The sequence below is a fragment of the Cibotium barometz genome, chromosome 49 (genome assembly GCF_041138505.1).
Source record: "Cibotium barometz isolate CiBa-2024 chromosome 49, ASM4113850v1, whole genome shotgun sequence".
Classification (NCBI taxonomy): domain Eukaryota; kingdom Viridiplantae; phylum Streptophyta; class Polypodiopsida; order Cyatheales; family Cibotiaceae; genus Cibotium; species Cibotium barometz.
In genome coordinates this window covers 34,454,666-34,469,481 of record NC_141094.1, presented here as the reverse complement: position 1 = coordinate 34,469,481, position 14,816 = coordinate 34,454,666, and the positions used below count along the sequence as shown (strand labels likewise).

The 14,816-nt window shown below is 45.1% G+C and overlaps 2 protein-coding genes across 3 annotated transcripts in view; one reads left to right on the top strand and one right to left on the bottom strand.

Annotated features, from left to right (window-relative positions):
• LOC147610524 (uncharacterized) overlaps positions 1–14,816 on the top strand; it is a 48,577-nt gene that overhangs the window by 32,711 nt on the left and 1,050 nt on the right. The window lies entirely within an intron of this gene.
• On the bottom strand, positions 4,860–7,972 carry LOC147610525 (uncharacterized). The gene is made up of 3 exons (XM_086785924.1): positions 6,277–7,972; positions 5,831–6,146; positions 4,860–5,723 (listed from the first exon to the last, which is right to left on the bottom strand). Exons 1-3 carry the CDS (start codon positions 7,734–7,736, stop codon positions 5,265–5,267), a joined length of 2,235 nt encoding a protein of 744 aa, XP_086642050.1. The 5' UTR covers positions 7,737–7,972; the 3' UTR covers positions 4,860–5,264.

Genomic DNA, 14,816 nt, shown 5'->3' with positions numbered 1-14,816 from the left:
GGCTGTCCAAAACCTGCAAAATGATGGAAGTCACCTAAAAGGGACCAAAACCAAGCCAAATCAGGTCCAAAAGTTGAAAATAAGTTTGCTAAAAAGCGCCCTTATAAGCCGGCAAACTTTGGTCTTAGTGCTGAGAAGAAGGAGCAATATATGCGTGAAAGCAAGTGCTTTACTTGTGGCAGCACTAAGCACATGGCAAGAGCATGCCCAAATAAGAAGAACAAAGCTGAAAATGCTAATGTACCGAAGCCTAATGTGCATATGGTTCCGGATGTGCAGGGCAACACTTCACAATGATAACAAAGATAGGGTTGTATGTAAAGCTTGGGGACAGCTCAAAGATCAGCCCGCTTTGTTTATGTTTGATGATTGTGCATCTGAAAATTTCATATCCACTCAGATGGCAGTTGCTTTGGGTATTGAAGTGGAGGACATGGGTCCTCAAATTGAAGCAGGGGGTGCCTTTGTTGGTAGAGAAGTGCAAGTCATGCCTATTTTTGGCAAGTTGCGCATACACATTCAAGGCTATGTGGATCATGAGGATTTTCTTGTGGCGCCTTTGAATGGCTGTGATGTATTGCTTGGAAAGCCTTGGCATACACGTATTGATCCGTGTAAGGCTTACAAGACTAACAGGATCACCTTCATGCATAAAGGCCGAGAACATGTAACTGATGTTGGTGAAGAGGGTGATACCATTCCCCTTGTATCTCATGTACAAATTAAGAAAGTAATGAAAAAGAGTATTTTTGCGCACTTGATTTTTGTACGAGATCCTGTTGAGGAAAATAATGTACATGTAAACACTCTTTGTAATGATAGGCTGAAATTTTTGCAAGAGCACAATGATTGTTTTGCTGATGAGTTACCAAATGAGTTACCACCTGTACGGCCGGAAGATCATCGCATTGATCTTGTGCCGGGTAGCTCACCACCTAATAGGCCAGCCTATCGTGTAAGAGCATCCCAAAAAGAGGAGATCATGAAGCAAATAAATGAGCTTCTTGAGAAGGGTTTGGTTCAGTCAAGCTCTTCTCCATATTGTTCACCCGTCCTCTTAGTTCAAAAGAAGGATGGATCCTTTCGTATGTGTATGGATTATAGAGCTTTGAATAAGCTTACCATCAAGAATCGGTTTCCGATTCCACGCATAGACGACATCCTTGACAAGTTGGATGGATCGGCATGCTTTAGCCGAATTGATCTCAAGAGTGGATATCATCAAGTGTGTGTAGTGTCTCAGGATGTACACAAAACTGCTTTCAGGACAGCATTTGGGCTTTATGAGTATCTTGTTATGCCTTTTGGTCTTACAAATGTCCCGGCTACATTCAATAGAATGATGGATCGCATATTCCGTGGGTACAGGAAATTTACAAGTGTCTTCTTTGATGACATCCTAGTCTTCTCGAAGACCGAAGAAGAGCATAAAGCTCATTTGGCTATTGTTTTTGAAGAGCTCCATAAGCATAAACTCTTCATAAATGCAAAGAAGAGTGAGTTCTTCTTGTCAGAGATACATTATCTTGGGCATATTGTGTCCAAAGATGTAGTGCGGATGGATCCTGCAAAGATTGATGCAATTCGGAATTGGCCCGAATTGAGTTCGGTGCATGAGATCCGTAGTTTTCTTGGATTATGCTCTTACTACCGCAGGTTCATTCGGCACTTTGCATGGATTGCTTCTCCTTTGTATGATTTGACAAAGAAGAAGGCCATGTTCAAATGGACTAATGTAGAGTGAGATGCATTCCTCAAATTGAAAGATGCAACTACTCATGGTCCAGTGTTGATCGTTCCGGATTTGCAGAAGCCTTTTTGTGTGGAATGTGATGCATCTGGAAATTGCATAGGGGCTGTCCTTAATCAAGAGGGACATGCCGTGGCTTATGAGAGTCGTAGATTGCATGATGCAGAGCTATCTCTTGGCATTTATGAGAAAGAGCTCTTGGCTGTAATTCATGCACTTACTATATGGAAACATTACCTTCTTGGGACTGATTTCATTGTGAAGACAGATTGTTGGGGTAAAGGCGTTATGCCCACCCTTATAGTGTGTACAAGCCCATAAGTTATAGTACATAGTACACTTAGTACTTTTAATGTACTAAGTGCACTATGTGTACTAGTGCAATATACATGTGTGATAGGGGAGTCACACACTCATATCTTCATGAGTTGACTTATCCCCACAACTCTCTCTCTCTCTCTCTCTCCCTTTGTTCTCTCTGTGTATGTCTCCCACATGAATTAACCTAACCCTAATTCCTGATTCTCCCAACAACTGGTATCAGAGCCGGTGCCCTTTGAATCTCTCTGCTGCATAGCTCTCGCTTCACACAGCCATTGTGCTGGTTGTACCCTGTGACTGCTATCAGCTGGCTGTCACCCTCATTAGTCTACAGCGCTCGTGTGTTGGGCGCAGCCTGTGTGTAAAGAGGCCAGATACAAGCAGGCTGTGTGTAAAGCGACCAGATACAAGCAGGCAGCGCAGCAGGTAGCCTACGCTGCCCAACAGGCAGCAACCAGCGCTGCCCAGCTATTCAGTGCTGCTAGGCGGAGACAGCGAAGGCAGCAGCCAGGCGTCGAGCGAGGAGGCCAGCGCTTTCAGCGCTTTCAACGCTGACACGTGGCTGTGAGTGCGTAAAGGCGTTGGTCGTCGACTAGCTTACGGCTCACAACGCGTTGGGCGGAGCCCGTCATGTAGGCTGGCGCTGGGTGTAGACTGGCGCTAGGCGAGCGAAGAAGCAGGCAGGTGAAGGCAGGAATGTTCACGACTACGCGTGCAAGACCAACTGCTAGATACTACACAAATGCGAGGAATAGGCTTGAGGGCACGTGCGTAACACACAGAGAAATCCCTACTCCGACTTTTTGACACACGGTCGCCCTGCCTGAAACGGGCCAGCAAACAAGCTGTTGATGAGGCAAGCCCCTTCGTAAACCCTAAAATAGGCACAGACTGATCTCCATAGCTACCGCCCTTTTCTGCAGCAGCAGCATCATCACCCCCTTTTCCTGCAACAACAAAATTCAGCCTGCAAATTGAAGAAAAATAAGAAATTACAAGGTATTTTCCTCAATTTTTTTTTGGGATTTGCAATTGAGCAAGTACAATCAACAATTGAGCAGGTACAGGTGCCGAATTGCTCAATTTCTGAGCAAAATTGGCAAAATTGGGTGACATTGGTCACAATCAGGATCAATTTGCAGGAAATTGGTCACAATCAGGATCAATTTGCAAGAAATTGGATGTCGAAATTTGGGGCTTTTGATGTAATTGTGCAATTAAGCACTCATACATGCTGTATGATGTGAAAAATCGCACATTTGGGCAAAATTGCAGCAAATTGCAGTGCAAATCAAGGGGCTTTTGTGTCGATTGGATTGATTTGCATGCAGGCAATCGCAGTTGATGCTTTGGGCAATGTGTTGATGCCTGACAAGCACTCAATGTGCCTGTAAATCAAGGGGCTTTCATGTATTTAATGTATATGTGGCCAGGGGGAAGCATCGTGAACACTCTGGATGCCTTCATGTGCGTCAATGTACCATGTATGATCAGAAATTGATCTTAACTCAAGGGGCTTTTCAAGTTTGTATGCTTGTTGAGCTTGGCAAAGCAGCAGGCAAGACATTTATGCCGTGAATTCTCAAAAATCAGCTTGCAGTCAAGGGGCTTTTGCCCTATTTCTGTTCGGGACTGTTGTATGCAGTGTACGGGACTGTAAAAGTCTGATTTTCACTCATTTGGACAGCCAAGAGAGCATTTATTGCTATTGTACCTGCTGGTACAGATTTGGCACAGCTTTGTGCAAGTTTTGGCATGGCTGTACACTGATTTGAGTGAGGAAAAGGTTCAATTTCAGCTGCTGTACTTGCCGGTACAGGTTTGGTACATCATTAGTGAGCAATTGGTACTGTTGTACAGTACTTTGGAAGGGCAACAGAGCACATTTAAGGTGCTGTCCAAAATCTGCAGCAACCAGATTTTGGTAATTTCATCACAAACAGTGGGAGAAAAGTTGCATTCTTGCTTCCGCAGTGGGAGATAAAGCTTGGGAGAACAACTGTGAGCACTTTGTGTGCTTTTGGTGCAGTGATTGCACATTTTGCAGGGAGTCAGGCATTGACAGGTTGCATATTGCTATGGCAACCACAGGTGAGAGCTCTTCATTGCTTCACATCAAGAAGCTTGAAGGCTCGCATAATTATGATATTTGGCAAACCCAGTGCTACAATGTGTTGCTCCAGAAAAAGCAGCACAAGCCTATCAAAGAAAGGGGTGTAATGCCCGCTTCTCTTACTGCTGAAGAGTGGGAAGATATGGATGAGCTGGCAAGATCTACTATCATGTTGTCTATGTCAGACACTTTACTTTTCAGCATTCGTGAAGAGAAGACAGCTTGGGGAATGTGGCAGAGATTGCAGGACTTGTATGCCCAGCAAAGTGCCTCAAGCAAAGTGTATTGGTTGAAGAAACTCATAGGTCTTCAGATGAAGGAAGGGGCGTCTATGACAGCCCATCTAAATGAGTTTAATGGTATTGTCAGCCAGGTCATTAATCAAAAATTGGCAATGGACAATGAGTTCAAAGCCACTTTTTTGTTATGCACTTTGCCAGAGAGTTGGGACACATTCAGGATAGCCACTAGCAATTCGCATGCTATGCTGTCATATGCAGATGTTGAGGGTGCTCTTCTTCAAGAAGAGATGAACAGGAAAAACAACTCTGTTGGAAAGTCCAATGCAATGAATGCACGTGGGAGATCCCAACAAAGGGGAAAAAGCCAAGAAAGGGGAAGGAGCAAGTCTCGCTCCAAAAAGGATTTGGAATGCCATTATTGTGGCAACATAGTTTCCACGAGTTTCGGAAACGGGGGTGCGGAGCACGGCGGGAAACGGAGTTTCGGAGTTTCGGCCTTCGGGAAGAAACGGGGAAACGGAGTTTCGGTTTTAGGGTTTAATACATACATATATAATTAATAAAAACATTACAAAAGCTTGAAAAATACATCTTTGCTTAAGTTCAATGTCAAAGACTCAAATGATAGATCAAAATTCAGAAATGACAACTGTAGGCTCAAGCCTCAAAAGAGTCAATACAAAACAAGATCCATCATCCATCATCCATCATCCATAATCCATAATCCATATGTATAGACTATAGTAAATACAAAACATGATCAAAAAATATCCATGTGGCTGGCAGGCTGGCAGCAGCTGCTGGCATGACAAAATCCTAGAGCTAAGTGCTCCAAAAATCACTCATCAAGATCATCCATGGAGGAGTCATCCTCCGACTCATGAGAGTCAGGCTCAGATGAAGAAATGGTAGGATCATGGTCCTCTGCCTCTGCTGAAGTGGAAGCGATGGATCCCCCCCTCTGCCTCTGAGAATGGGTGGTGCAGCGGGTGTTGTGGCTCGGCATTGTCAGCTCCTCATAAAGCAAGGTGTACATATCACGCTCATTCCGTGGGATCTCTGGGATGAACCTCTCCCTCATGATGTCGATCTTATCCACATTCACCTGTGAAGGCTCCGGATGTCGGGCATTCCTCTCAAGGAGCTGGAGGTTGCAATGACAAAACACCAACCGCTCTAGCTGAGCGGTACTCAGCCTATTCCTCTTCTTTGTATGGAAGAGGGCCCAAGTGCTCCAATTCCTCTCACATGGACCCGAACTGCAATCCTGTGAGAGCACTCGAATGGCGATGCGTTTCTGTTATTGAAATGCACATACAATTAGAAATTAGAACTAAGTGGAAACAAGAAAGATGCACATTGTACAGTGTACTATGTAAACTGTAGTTAAGGGTAGTGAATTACCAGCGTGGGAGCACAATTTCCATACTTCTCCCACCATGAGACAGGCTGTAGCTGAGTCTCTCGAAGCTTTGCAGTCTCTCGACCAAAGCTCCCTGTCTGGTTGCGAAAGGCCAAGAGATCATCCTCTATACATTTCAGCATGTGCACATTACCAGATGTCAAGTTCGTCATGTATGTCATGAAGCCTTCTTCTAGCTCCTCGTTCTCGTATTGCTCCTCATCTCGCCACAAAGGATGCAATACATGTGCTACTGCATGAATCGGCCTGTGAAACCAATCCCATCGCCGATTCCACACAGCCTTGATTTCATCAACCCTTTAGAGATCAAACCATAAGATAAAAAAGGACAAAAAACAAGAGTCAAGAGTCGAGACCAATGTAAAGACTCAAGAGTAAAATAAAGATAAGAAGTAAAGCAAGGGTAGCCATGACTGAGGAGACTTACTGCTCTGCTCTCAAGTAGTCTTGCTTGTTGAGAGCCTCCCCAATCTTGTCCATGTACTCGTATAAAAGGCCTAGAGTACTGCCCTCCATGTCTGTAATGCGTAACACTGTGTAGATGGGGTTGAGAGTTTTGATCAACCCCTCAACCTCTACCCACCACTCCTCTCTCATGACATCACGCACAAAAGCTCTTGCCTTGGGGCTCTCTCTCTCATCCCACTCTAGCCATTCATTTGAGTAGACAGTGCGTACCAACTCTCTGCGGACTCGCAGGAGTCTCTCAAGCACAATGAACATGTATGCAAATCTGGTGGCTGCAGGCTGCAATAGCTCAAGAGTGCTGTAGGCCCGATACATGCTCAAGACGTTTGGCCTCTTCTTCACAAACTTCACCATGCTTCGTGCGGTGCAAAAGATGGCTTCAACCCATTGTATTTGACCTATGTCCTCAATCAATAAGTCGAGGCTATGTGATGCACAAGGGGTCCACACAATGGCTGGAAATTCATCCTCTAGCATAGAGCCCATAGACTTACAATTACTTCCATTATCTGTCACCACCTGCACAACATTCTCAGGCCCAACTTGCACTATAGCCTCCCTTATATGTGTCCAAATAAATGCACCTGTAACTGTGAGACCTGGGAGGGAGGCATCAATGGCTTTCAAAAACATAGTGCCTTTGCAGCATGACACCAAAACATTGTATACATTTCTCCTGCGTACATCTGACCACCCATCACACAATATAGTGCAGCCATACTTTTTCCATGTTTCCTTCAAGGGCTCTAGCTGCACTTCTATGCATGATTTTTCCCGCTTTAGCTCTCGTGTCCGCAGAGCCTCAGATGTAGGGCCATCCCACTCGCATCCAATGCGGCTGATGGCCCTCATGGTCTTCCTCCATTGATTTGTCTTGGCCACATGAAAGGGAATGGCACACCGTATGAACATCCGGGTGAGCTCCCTAGTTGCCTCTGCAATTGCTTGCTTTTGAAATCCTGCTTGGATGCTAGCCCTTTGTACAGTATTTATTGGAGGGGTGTCTTGTGAATGTGATACATCACCTGGCAAAGGAGTCCTCCTTGCATGCACACCCGACACTGAGGTAGAGGAGAAATCTGATCCTGTGTCTCTGCCTCTGGCCCTCTTTGCTGCTGCTGCTTGACTTGAACCAGCTTCATGCTCTTGACCACCCATTGCTGTAGATACTTCCTCTTCGGGAACGGCAAAACGCTTTTGCCTCCACATTTCAAGGCTTTTCCGAACATCTAGAGGAACAGAGGGGCATGGCCCTACATCTTTGTTTGGAACATGAGCAAGATGGTCCTTCACACGGGTGACACCCCCCGTTTTGACCAACCCACAATATTTACATCTCCATTTCCTGGAGCCACCAGATCCTGCATAAGCCCCCACTTGCTCCACATGCTGCCAAAAAGGATCCGGAGTCCGAGCCATGTTACTTAACTTACTTGTGCGGTTCGAGGTCGGAAGACTCGGAGAGATTCGAGAAGTGGAGGCTGTTTTTCCAGTCCTGCAGGCTGCGAGCAAGGTGTGACTCCTTCTTGCTTGGTAGAGCTTAGATGGCAAAGGTGGAGGCCCCAAGTAGAGAGGTAGAGGGCGTGGTAGAGGGCTGATGTGGAGGTAGAGGAGTAGAGGGCAAGGTAGATGGCTAGAGCAGCTCCAAATAGGCGGCGGAAAGAAGGCGAAAAATGCCGGCGAAGAGAGCACGCGGGTTTTTGAACCCTGGAAAAAAATAAAAGCTGGAAACGCCGTTTCCGTTTCTGGAAACGTTTCCGAAACGTTTCGGCGTTTCGGTGCTCCAGAAACGCCGTTTCTGGAAACTATGTGTGGCAAGAAGGGACACATTAAAAAGCAATGCTACAAATGGAAAAATGATCAAAAGGAAAAGGGAAAAGGCAAAGACAAAGAGAAAGATGAAGCCAAAGATGTAAAGCCAAAGGGCAAAAGTGGAGTCAAGATTGAAGAAATCAATGTGTCACATGCAGGTGACAGTGAGGATGAGGTCCTATTCACATCTTCACTTGATGCCCGTTCACTTCTTACAGGAGATGGTCATGGTATGCACTCATGGATCATTGATTCAGGTGCCTCCTTTCATGTCACAGGTTGCAGAGACTTGTTTGTCAGGTATACTGCTCGCAATGAAGGAGTGGTTTATTTGGGTGATAACCATGCATGCAAGATTCTTGGCAGAGGTGATGTGAGGCTTGTGTTTTCAGATGGCTCACAGCTTATGCTCCATGATGTCAGGCATGTGCCTGAGATCAAGAAGAACCTGCTTTCTACTGGACAGCTTGATGATGCTGATTATGTTACCACATTTGGTCGTGGAAAGTGGAAAATTAGTAAGGGCTCACTGGTTGTTGCCAGAGGCTCTAAGGTGGACACTCTTTACTTCATGCATGCAGGTGTTTGTCACCATGCTAATGTAAATGCAACCGAGCTGCCGGAAATTTCTATGTGGCATAGCCGGTTGGGACACATGAGTGTCAAAGAAGATGCTCAGTTAGAGCTTGTGCATACTGATGTATGTGAGATGCCTCAGCTTTCTTTGGGAGGGGCAAAATACTTTGTGTCTTTTATTGATGATGCCACACGCAAGGTGTGGGTCTATCCTCTTCGTTTGAAGAGTGATACATTCTCAGTGTTTCAGAAGTTTGTTGCTCATGTTGAGAATCAAACAGGCAAAACACTGAAGGCTTTGCGTTCTGACAATGGTGGAGAGTATATGTCCAAACAGTTTCAGGACTTTTGTGATGCTAAAGGCATCAAGAGGGAGCTCTCTACTCCTTATGATCCTCCACAAAACGGGACAGCAGAGAGGATGAACAGGACCATTCAGGAGAAGGTCCGTTCTATGTTGTCACATGCTGCGTTACCTCATGGTTTTTGGACTGAAGCTGTTATGACAGCCGTTCACCTTATAAATAGGTCACCTAACACGAGGCTTGGTGGGAAAGTGCCAGAGGAAGTATGGACAGGGAAGCCTCCGTCATACAAGCACCTGAGAGTGTTTGGTTGCGTTGCGTACGTGCACATACGCAGGGAAATGCGCACCAAACTTGATCCTAAGTCTCACAAATGCATATTTCTAGGATATGGTGACAGAGGTGAAATGGGGTATAGACTTTGGGATCCCGTGAATAGAAAGATCATACGCAGCAATGATGTCATTTTTGATGAAACATGCATGTATAAGGAGCCTGCAAGGCAACAGGAGCCTGGTAGAGTCATCTTTGATGATGATGGACATCATGGACAACAACAAAGGGCTGTAAATCAGCCATTACAGCAGGAAAACCAGCCCTTAAATGGTGCTGAAAATGGTCCAAATGGACAGCCAGATATGGCAGAAGATATCCCTATGGATATACCACAGTTAGAGGAGATACCGGGCATGATTTTTCAGCCTTATGGCATGGAACAGGAGCCACCAATGGGTGATATGCAGGCTGGACAGCAACCTGCAAATGATGGTCATTGGGTACGGAGGTCCACAAGACCCTCCAGAGCCCTTGCAGGTTTGTTCCAGGGGTTGACTACTTGATGCTCACTGACTGTGGGGAGCCCTCATGTTACAAGGAGGCTTTACAGAGGGCAGACAAAGCTCTATGGGAGCGTGCCATGAAGTCAGAGATGGATTCTCTGCATAAAAATGGAACTTGGAAGTTGGTGCATTTGCCTGCAGGCAAGAAGGTTTTGCCATGCAAGTGGGTTTACAGGCTCAAAGTTGCACCAGATGCAAAGCCAAGATACAAAGCCAGGTTAGTGGCTAAGGGCTTCAAGCAGGAATATGGTGTGGACTTTGATGAGATCTTCTCTCCAGTGGTCAAAATGACCACACTTAGAGCTGTGTTGGCTTTGGTTGCGCATGATGATCTGGACTTGATTCAGATGGATGTGAAGACTGCTTTTCTTCACGGTGATCTCCATGAGGAGATATATATGCAACAGCCAGAGGGTTATGCAGTAAGTGGAAAGGAGAAGCTTGTATGCAAGCTAAAAAAGAGTCTTTATGGGCTCAAACAGGCACCAAGGGAATGGTATCATAAATTTGATACATTCATGAAATCCCAGAAATTCAGGAGAAGTGACATAGATCACTGCTTGTACACCAAGAAAGCTTTGGATGGCAGTCTATTGATCCTCATCTTGTATGTTGATGATATGTTGATTGCCGGGAAATCTCGTAAGGAGATGGATACCTTGAAGCAGAGGCTGCATCAAACCTTTGATATGAAGGATTTGGGTGATGCAAATCACATCTTGGGTATGCGGATACTTCGGGACAGAAATCAGCATGTGTTGTATTTGTCTCAGAAGGAATACATTGGCAAAGTCTTGCAGAGGTTCAATATGGACGGGGGGAAGAAGACTAGTACTCCTTTGCCTCCATATGTGAAACTCAGTGCTATGGACAGTCCACAGTCAGATAGAGACAGGGCTGATATGGCCAAGATTCCGTATGCTTCAGCATGTGGCAGTCTCATGTATGCCATGGTTGCTACTAGGCCGGACATTGCATTTGCAGTGGGAGTGGTTTCTAGATACATGGCCAACCCTGGCAAGAAGCATTGGGAAGCAGTGAAAGGTGTCATGAGATACCTGAAGGGCACACAGGATATGTGCATTTGCTTTGGCAAACAGGATGCATTAGTGCATGGTTACACGGATTCGGATTATGCCGGTCATCCAGATAATCGGAAGTCTACTACCGGTTATGTATTTACATTCACAGGAGGTGCTGTGTCATGGATATCCAGGATGCAGAAGTGCACAGCCTTATCTACTACAGAGGCCGAGTATATTGCAGCCACAGAGGCTTGCAAGGAGGCATTATGGCTATCTCGGTTAGTGGTTGACTTGGGCTATACAGGGGATATTCCATTGTTGCATTGTGATAGTCAGAGTGCCATCCAGTTGGCAAAGAACCCTGTCTTTCATGCAAAGACGAAGCATGTGGATGTGAAGTATCACTTCATCAGAGAGGTGATAGAGAACAAGCAAATTCAGCTTGTTAAGATTCATACGGATGACAACCCGGCTGATCTGTTGACAAAGAGTTTGCCTCTGGAGCGGTTTGCTCATTGCAGACACTTGATGGGCATTGGATGAGGCCAGTTTCAGCCTTGATATGGCCTTGTATAGTATCATGTACATGCTGATTTTTTATTTTCCTTCATTTAAGGGCACTTTGCCTTTAAGTGGGAGGTTGTTGGGGTAAAGGCGTTATGCCCACCCTTATAGTGTGTACAAGCCCATAAGTTATAGTACATAGTACACTTAGTACTTTTAATGTACTAAGTGCACTATGTGTACTAGTGCAATATACATGTGTGATAGGGGAGTCACACACTCATATCTTCATGAGTTGACTTATCCCCACAACTCCCTCTCTCTCTCTCCCTTTGTTCTCTCTGTGTATGTCTCCCACATGAATTAACCTAACCCTAATTCTTGATTCTCCCAACACAGATCACCAGAGTTTGAGGTATTTTCTTACTCAAACTAAGTTGTCAGAGAAGCATATGAGGATGCCCAATTTCCTCTCTATGTTTCATTTTCAGATCTTGCACACCCCGGGAAAGAAGAATGTAGTGCCGATGCATTGTCATGAAAGCCGTATGTAGCAGCTATCTCGGTTGCCTCTCATGGGAGCTTGTCTACCATGCGTGATTTGTATCATACGGATGTTGATTTTGTCACTATTTGGGCTGATTTGATGGCTGGTCATGCACATGCCTCATATGTGATCAAAGAGGGTTATCTCATGAAAGATAATTGCCTATGTGTGGTGTCTGACATGAGGCAGAAGGTTTTGTATGAGTGCCATGCTCCTCCATATGCTGGTCATAGAGGCATAATGCCTACTACACACATGATTGAGCGGTATTTCTTTTGGCCAGGTATGCGGAAGGACATAGAGGCACATGTACGTGCATGTATCTCCTGTCAAAAGGTCAAATTTGATAGGCAAAAGGCACCAGGTTTGCTTCAGTCATTGCCTATTCCCACGCAGCCATGGGAAAGTATTACAATGGATTTCATTATGGACTTGCCACGTACCCAACAAGGTAATGATGCAATTTGGACAATTGTGGACAGGTTTAGCAAGCAAGCTCATTTCTTGCCGGTCAAAAAGACCATCAAAGCTGAGCATATGGTTAAAATATACCTTGCACAAGTGTTCAAACATCATGGAATGCCGAAGTCCATTGTGGGGGATAGAGATCCCAGGACTACAAGTCTCTTTTGGCGAGCCTTATTTGATAATATGGGCACCAAATTGGACTTCTCATCAGCTTATCACCCTCAAACGGATGGGCAAAGTGAGGCTGCAAATTCAGTCGTGTTGGATCTCTTGAAATGTTATGTGGCGGATCAGAAGTCTTCTTGGGAGAAGTACTTATTGCTTGTCGAATTTGCATACAACAACACAGTGCATGCATCTACGGGAAAGGCCCCGTTTGAGATTGTTTATGGTAAGGTGGTTTTGCCACCCATCCTTCGCACAAAGGATGAGATATTGCAGTTGATGAGTATGTAAGAGACTTGGATATTGCTTTTGCTCAGGTGCGGACAACCATTTCAAGGTCACAAGACAAGCATAAAAAGGCTGCCGACAAGCATAGAAGGCAATTGGATGTTAAAGAGAATGATTGGGTATTGCTGAAATTTGAGAAAGCAAGACTTGCAAAGAGGCCTGGCAAAGAGGGTGCATATCCTAAGCTTGCAACCAGGTACTATGGGCCTTTTCGAGTGATCGAGAAGATCAATGAAGTGGCTTTCAGATTGGCATTACCTAGTCATTGGCACATACACAATGCTTTTCATGTGAGTCTCCTTCGCAAGTATGTAGGGCCGGAGCCCAGTGAAATGGTCATTGAGGATCCACCAGAAGTGGATGAGCTTGAGGAGATCTTGCAGCCAGAGCAGATTGTGTATCACAAGGAACGCAAGCTTGCTGCAGGCAAAGTTGTGAGGCGTTACCTTGTGAAGTTTAAGAACTATCTTCCCATTGATGCTAAATGGGTAGATGAAGAGTTCTTCAAAGATTGCCCGCATGTGCTTCAGATATATTTGGATGCATTTCAGTTGCGGACAACTGTTTAGAAGCGTGGGGGGATGTCACCATTTGGCCACTCGAATGGTTCACTCTTGCTTTCACACTATGTACATATTGGATTGGTGTCCATGGCTTATGGAATGTGTCTATGCATGTGATTGACGCCCGCCCGTGAACCATGCGTGTGAAACTGTCTGCTGACATGGTTGTGTGGCATGTGAACAGGTGGTAAGTATTACCCAATCTAGGCTCAAATAGTCCTTAGGACTTAGACAATATTTATAAGTGAGTGCGTTCCCACTTCATTAAAGTTTGGGCGCCCAAAAGTCACTTATAAATTATTCACACTCATTGAAGTCCCGAGGCGGACAAGACTCAATGTCCAGGACCTGATTCTCCCTTTTTACTCATAAATGGGCATCTCCCCATGTCCCTTCACCTGATTGGACCCCAATTCACTTACTTATTAAGAGAAAATTCGTGTTTTCTCTTCGTGAGGATTTTTGGAGGCTGAAAACTCTGTTTTTCCACCATTTCTCTCCATTTCCAAGCTCTCCATAGCCATACCCAACTTGCTAGGGTGTTTTCCAAGCTTCCAAGAGTGTTTCCAAGTGCTAATCACTCTCCTACTCACTCCCAATGACTGAAATTCAGCAAAACAGCTCTCATTTTTGTTGTAATTTTTGGTCTTTTTGCTTAAAACCCTAATTTCAGCCTTCCTTTCTCAAGTTGAACCATAGGGGAAGCTTTCCCAGGGTTCCCTTCATCCTCTTGAAGACTTTTGTCGCGAAGGATTGCGGCAAATCGAAGATACCAACACTTCTAAAGCTACCACGCGAAGGCTTCCGCTTGCAACAACTTCTATGAAGATTGGTAAGCTAATTGGACAATGTGTTGTCATTACTTATTCAGTAGAAGGGCAGGACTCCTTGTTTAGCCGCCCTGTGTAGTATTTCTCTTGTCCTATGTGCTCTTGAAGATGTTGCTACCTTGCTTGGTAGAACATAGAGCCAATGGTAGAGAATATGGGCACTGAAGTCGGGCCGGGCATCAAGGCAGCTCCTTGGTGATCTACATTGACATACCATTGTTTTCTAAATACTGAATTTCATATGCATTGGCATGGAGGATTTGGCAATGGATGCCCGTGAAGCTATGTATTGAATTTCTCCAATAGTAATACAATTTACTCAAGGGAGGGGTCGGCCGTTCCGGCTGATTGTGTGTCTCTTGTCAATTCAGCAATTTACTTCTTGTATTTGAGCAAGTGTCCTTCAAATCTTAGTGTATTTAAGTGTATTGATTAGCATTGTGTTCAACCAAGTTACAGTAACACCCCTATCGTCTCCTTGAATGGGGTCCATCCAGTAGGCTGCTTATTATGTCATGAGGGGTGGAGAACACATGGGAGTCCCATCGGGAGGCCTGCAGACGCGACACTCTGCCAC

Coding starts and splice junctions, on each gene's coding strand:
- LOC147610525 (XM_086785924.1), bottom strand. CDS start 7,736: ATGGCTCGGACTCCGGATCCTTTTTGGCAGCATGTGGAGCAAGTGGGG. Junction 6,147..6,276: donor GACTACTTGAGAGCAGAGCA/GTAAGTCTCCTC, acceptor TGATCTCTAAAG/GGTTGATGAAATCAAGGCTG. Junction 5,724..5,830: donor GAAATTGTGCTCCCACGCTG/GTAATTCACTAC, acceptor TTTCAATAACAG/AAACGCATCGCCATTCGAGT.